This window comes from Alosa sapidissima, chromosome 9 (assembly GCF_018492685.1).
Source record: "Alosa sapidissima isolate fAloSap1 chromosome 9, fAloSap1.pri, whole genome shotgun sequence".
In the NCBI taxonomy this organism is placed as follows: domain Eukaryota; kingdom Metazoa; phylum Chordata; class Actinopteri; order Clupeiformes; family Clupeidae; genus Alosa; species Alosa sapidissima.
In genome coordinates, this window is record NC_055965.1 from 25,208,996 (window position 1) to 25,215,102 (window position 6,107).

A 6,107-nucleotide genomic window follows, 5' to 3' on the forward strand; every position below is an offset into this window, starting at 1 on the left:
TTCACCTATTTAATGACTGAAACCCTCAGATTGTATTTTATTTTTCGCAAAATGTAAATGGATTATCAATCAAAAGTGAAATAATCCGTGAGTCATGTCCTTCGTTTTCTTACAGGTTGGGTCGTTGTTGCCCATAATACGCTAGCATTGTGCTAATGCAGTGATTCTTAAACTAGGGGTCGCCAAAAACTTCCGTGGGGTCGCCAATTATTTTCTGTATTCAGTCTGAAATTATTATTAGGTGAAACAAAGGAAAATAATATTGGCCTTTTCTGCCTTTTTCTTATTTACACGCAGTTAAGAGAAGAGAGAGATTTTTTTTCGTCTTTCAACGAGATCTGGTTCAGCCTATGGGCTACTGGTCCGCTGATAGAAACAATGTATATAGGTAGCCTATTAGCCAAAATGGACAGGTGGCTGCTTAAAAAATTGAACAAAAGCTCGGAAGTGCCATCTACTGTACCAGTGCTTCTACTCCTCCGTGATCCTCAGATGGGACAAGTCTAACGGCCGGTGAGAATAAAAAAAAAAAAAAACGGCGTGTCGGCTTTATCAGAAAGAATTTCTGAAATATGCATTCCCTTGCCAAGTTAAAGATGACCTCGACCACCCACAATGTGTGATTTGTGGCGATGTTCTGGCGAATGAGAGCTTAAAACCTGTCAAAATGAAACGACATCTCAAAATACAGATGTCGGCTCAGCACCGTGGAGGAAAATCTCTGTGTCGCCGTATGCAGCATTCCTCCTAGAATTAACTTGCTATGTTCACGGAAGCATGCCCACCCTTCCCATTGAAATTGTTAAAGATAGTAAACCAGAAAAGGGAAATAAAAAATATTGTTATTGTTATCGCCATAAATATAATTAATGTAACGTTGTAGGCCTAATGCTGCATGTGTATGTGTGTGTGCGTGCTTGTGTGTGCGCCCGCTACGCACATAGCACTCTGATCTGATATGGCGGCAGCCTACACTTGTTTAATCGTGATTGTTTGGTTTTCTCGGTTCTTGTTCATATGGAGTAAATAAAACAAATGACTTTGCTTTCTAGTTTTTGCTTGATTTAGTTATTAACGTTTGAGGGGGGTATTTGAGTAAGGACTTAGAATGGGTTTGGGGAAAGTGGGGTCGCCAGACCTCGCCATACTTTTTTGTGGGGTCGCAAAAAGTTTAAGAACCACTGTGCTAATGAATGACGTCATTGACACGTTTGAAAGGCATTTTAGAACAATTAAGTGGCTTTAAAAAATATAATACTCAACCAAGTGTACTTTCTTTGCCTCCCCTTTCGAATACAAAATATTAAAATTACTTGGAAAAAAATTATATCCCGAGAAAAGTGGATTTTGAGCTCTATAGACCTCCATTCATTCTGGACTCGCCTGCGAGCGCCCTCATGTGGAACCACAGATGGAACTGCAATCAGTTCAGAAACCGGAAGTTTCCCGAGAATGAAAGTTCTCCCCTTATTAGACATTCTCTGTGTGTACTGTGTTCTCTGGGTGTGCTGGTTGAGCGAAGTCGAGCTTTCTTCACTAGCGAATGAGGAAGAGACAGAGAACGGCTTATTTAAACAAAACTCAAAATCGTAGACAAGGTGAGAAACAGCTGATCTTATCACAGAATTCAAAGTCAACTTTTGTGTTTAGTAGGCTATGCTTAGAAACGAAATCAGCCGCGAACTTAAGTCAACACTACAACACCATGCACGATGCAAGATAACTAAAAGTAGGCTACATCGGAGCTGCTAGAGTCGCTAGCCGACCTCAAATTAAAGCAAGGTTCCCACGGGTCATGGAATTTGAAGAATACGATCAGCATTTTAATAAAGTCTATTCCAGGCATGGAACGTCAGGGAATTATATCTTAGGGGGGGCAATGGAATATCAGGGAATTTTGTTGTAGGAGTTCAAAATTGACTTGACAAAATACATTAGGCATAATAATACCATATTTACACGCAACATTGGTGTTTAAGGTTATCAGCATTTTCCATTACTACTTGCTTGAGTGGTTAGCCTTACCTGTTTTTTTCAATGGCCATTTTTAATTACCCGATTGGTCATGGAATTCAGGATTTTTGTCAGGGAAAAGTCATGGAATTTAACATTTGACTTAGAGTGGGAACCCTGGTAAAGATACACTAACAGAGCCTTTTTACAAGAGCTATTACCCATTACAGTGGGAAAAAGGTTGTGAATGTGTAATATGTTTTAGTTTATTTAAAGTTAATTGGTGAATAGAAACAATAATAAAAATGCATTTGAGTATAGAAATATTAAATTAATGCATGTTGGTTTAATAAACCGTGCAGACATAGGCTACTGTATATATTTTTTTGATATCCCAGTGGTGGACATTCGCAGTCACATCTGGCCCTCTGACAGAGACAAGAAAATGTTGTGACCCTCTCTATCATCAAAGTTACCCATCCCTTATATATATATATATATATACTGTATATATATGAATGAATAAAAAAGATGGAATCACTTACAAATGGTGTACTTTTCCATTATTTGTTTCTATGAGAATCAAGAATCAAGCATCAATTACCACCAAAATAATAATATTCTAATTCCATTCAAATAAGCATCCTGTCTGCCTATCACTGACAAGACTATGTGTGTACAGGACCTATAGAAATTGTGTGTATAAGGTATTTTTCTCTGATCTGCTTGGGACAGAAATCAAATCGACATGTGATTGGCTGTCTACTTTGTGTAGGAGTCACCCTACAGATAACAGTTCACTCTCGTCTGTGTTTCTGAGGACAACAGCTTGTGTCACTTGTACTTGTAATGGAGAAACACTGTGAGTATTTTTTTTGTTCACAATTTTCAACGTAGACACTGAAATAAACTATACAAAAACATAATTTTACAACATCAAGAGCCTAATTAATGAATCTGTATTTTGTTGGATTGTGTTATCATACTTACTTATACTTTATTTAGTAAAGTACCTTCAGAAAGTTTCAGAAAAGTCTTGATTTTTCATCTCATCATATGATGGTTTGATAAAAGTAGCTTCATTGCACTCAGTAATTGAAAATGTAAATCGGTTTGAGTCAGAATATGTGTGGGTTTACAAGTAGAAAATGGGATTGCTAAGATAGTGAGGAACAATTACAAAGTTCACTGCTATCTAATATACCCATTCGTATAGTTGTGTTACAAATTTAACACACCTTACTGAACAGTGACATTCTGCTTGATTTATAGTGCCAAATGAACCCTTGAGGATTGTGCTTCTGGGGAAAACTGGATCAGGAAAAAGCACAAATGGAAACAGGATTTTAGGGAAATCTGAATTCAAATCAAAGTGTGTTCCTGTACCTATAACAAGAGCATGCCAGGTGTCATCAGCACAAGTTGAAAAAACATTTGTCAGTGTCATTGATACACCAGGTATCTCTGACATCACACTTGAAGAAAACGATCTGAGGAAAGAACTAAAACGCTGTATTGAGTTGTCTGCACCTGGACCTCATGCTTTCCTGCTGGTGATCAGGCTAGATATAAGATTCACAGATAAGGACTTTAAGGCCATCGAGTGGATCAAAGAAAACTTTGGAGAAGAGGTTCTTCTCCATATGATCATCCTGTTTACTCATGGTGATTGGCTAGGGGAAAGATCGGTAGATAAATATATTCATTCCAATTTTGTTGAAATTATTAACAAATGTGGGGAGAGATACCATGTGTTCAACAACATTAATAATAACAAACTTGAGGTTACGGAGTTGCTGAAAAAGATCAATGACATGCGTTGTGTCAATGGAGGAAAGCATTATAGCAGTGAAATCTATGAGAAGGCTCAGGCAAAGCTAACATGTGAGAAAGATGAAACTGTAATTGATTATGTCACAAAAGTTCTGTTTGTTTTAGGGGCTGGGATAGCATTAGCAACCGGACTTATGATAGTAGGTCCAACAATTCCTGTAATGACCTATATTACTGTACTAGCAGGATTTACAACAATATTTGCCACCACTACATCTTGGTTAATAGCTGAACAGATAAAGAAATGCAAACAAATAAATGAGGACTATGCTGATAGAAAATGGCAGCTAGAAGGATTAGGAGCTGAATCCAAAGAGCCAAATGTAATCCAGATTGGACAACTGAAGGTAGAAATAAAGCATCAGAAAGCCAGGAAGCGTAACAGGAAAGGGACGAAGGACCCCGCCTGGCCAAACAAGGTATTGCCTTCTCCAACATGACTTTCTGACATTATGCACAATAATGATGACCATAATGTTCTGTGTAACAAGCAAGGCTGTAAAAAGCATTTCAGAATAGCTGAACATTTAATAACAACTTTATTAGAGTTGGGAAAGTAGGCCTTTTGTTATTGTGCCCCTACTTCCTGGAATAATCTCCAATGTAACATAAAAATGAACTCTCTACTTTCCTATAATCAATTCAGATCTGTAATCACAAACCTTTATATGTCAAATTGTACCTGTTTTATGTATATGTTATTTTTATTGTTGTTATTATTTTATTTTTAATATTTTCTGTATTTTTTATTTTCCCTTCCTCGTTTATAATGTTATGCAGGTTATCTTAGTATTTGTTTTATTTTGTTTTATTTTCTACAATTATTATACTATATCTCTTGTTATTCCATTGTTACTGTGTAATCTCAGCTTTACTGAAAATGAGGACTACCCTCAATGAACCGCCGAGAATAAATAAAGATTGAATGAATGAATTAGCAATTCTTCAACTCTTCTTCCCCGGCACCATAAGGCCATGGGTGCTCTATGTACAGAAAATAAATATATGCGTGTAACAATGTTTACATTTTCATTTATTTGATTTGGATTGAAGCCAGTGAGCATTTGCATTCTGTGCATCCCATAAATGCAGTTTCTGTATCTTTTTTTTGAATCTTTTTTTATTTAAAAAACATAATCATTTTATTCAAAATCTTTTTTTTTTATTAAGTTTTATATTATTTATTATTTATCCAAGCACCCATTTATTGTTACTTGATGTCACTCTTCTAAATATATACATACATGTCATATTTGTATTATTCATAAAGTGTGTTGTGACCAGGCTGATGAGAGATACTGTATCTCCTCCATTAAAATGGTTGCCAAGCAATGTTGAGACTCTTGTATCAATTCTTGTAGCGCAGTAATGGAACGAAACACGCTCAATATGAGGGGTTGTGCTGGGCATCAAATGTAATTCAACAAATCATAATCAAGGACAGGAACTATGTTTTTTAGAATGTTGCATTATTTTGGCCCTAAAAACAAATTAGTCCTCTGGGGACAGATTCAGACACTTTGGTCAGTAGAGCCGGACTGATATGGGAATTTAAAGACCCATACCAACTTTGATATTTGAGGATTTCAAAAAATTATAAATGATAAATTGTCCAATATTCATTTTTCACAAAGACAGTAGGACATTTAGCCAGTTCTAATCAAGGTGGGATATTGTGTTAGAATAGGCCTAACTATCTGGTTACTGGTATACTAATGAAGGAAATATATTCAATAAATTATGAAATCATTATTATGAATAATAGCATCAGGTCTTTCACGTCTCTCAGGCTTGAATCATGCTACAACCACGAGAATAGGCCTCCTAGAGAATAGAAGGGAAGCCTTTTTGTCCCGCTTGATGTGAGCGGTTCACATGCACACATACACACAGACACACAACCACAGGGAACGTTGTGGAACTTTGTTCACTTTGGTGGCATTTGTTGATAGTTACTGTTTGTATGTGTTGACAGATATCACATGTTTATTTGAAGACAATTTGCTTATTTTAAGTAGCATTTCCACCAAACAAGACACCTTCACATGCAATATTTGCCAATAGAACAAGAACATTTTCACTTGTACTATGGTCAAAAAAAAATAAAAAATTCAAATCAAATGCAAACATGTCTTGTTATAAGCAAATATAAAAACAAGCATATATTCCTGCTATTTATCTCAACTAATTTTGAATTGTCTGATATTTTGCAAGCAAAATATTATGACAGCACCCGTATAAGCACCCTAATGTTTCCTGTTAGCTTGCTTCTTAACCACAGCTACAGTACATGCAGTCTGCTTCCACCCATAGACATCCGG

General features: G+C 36.3%; 1 protein-coding gene across 2 annotated transcripts; it reads left to right on the top strand.

The window, feature by feature from the left end:
• The first annotated feature begins 1,521 nt into the window (after positions 1–1,521).
• On the top strand, positions 1,522–4,326 carry LOC121719541 (GTPase IMAP family member 9-like). 2 transcript variants are annotated; one of them, XM_042105271.1, is made up of 3 exons: positions 1,522–1,598; positions 2,689–2,815; positions 3,226–4,326. In XM_042105271.1, exons 2-3 carry the CDS (start codon positions 2,803–2,805, stop codon positions 4,224–4,226), a joined length of 1,014 nt encoding a protein of 337 aa, XP_041961205.1. In that variant the 5' UTR covers positions 1,522–1,598; positions 2,689–2,802; the 3' UTR covers positions 4,227–4,326. The 2 variants fall into 2 exon arrangements, with proteins under 2 accessions (XP_041961205.1, XP_041961207.1); XM_042105273.1 differs by having other exon boundaries at positions 1,525–1,598; positions 2,729–2,815.
• The last annotated feature ends 1,781 nt before the right edge of the window (positions 4,327–6,107 follow it).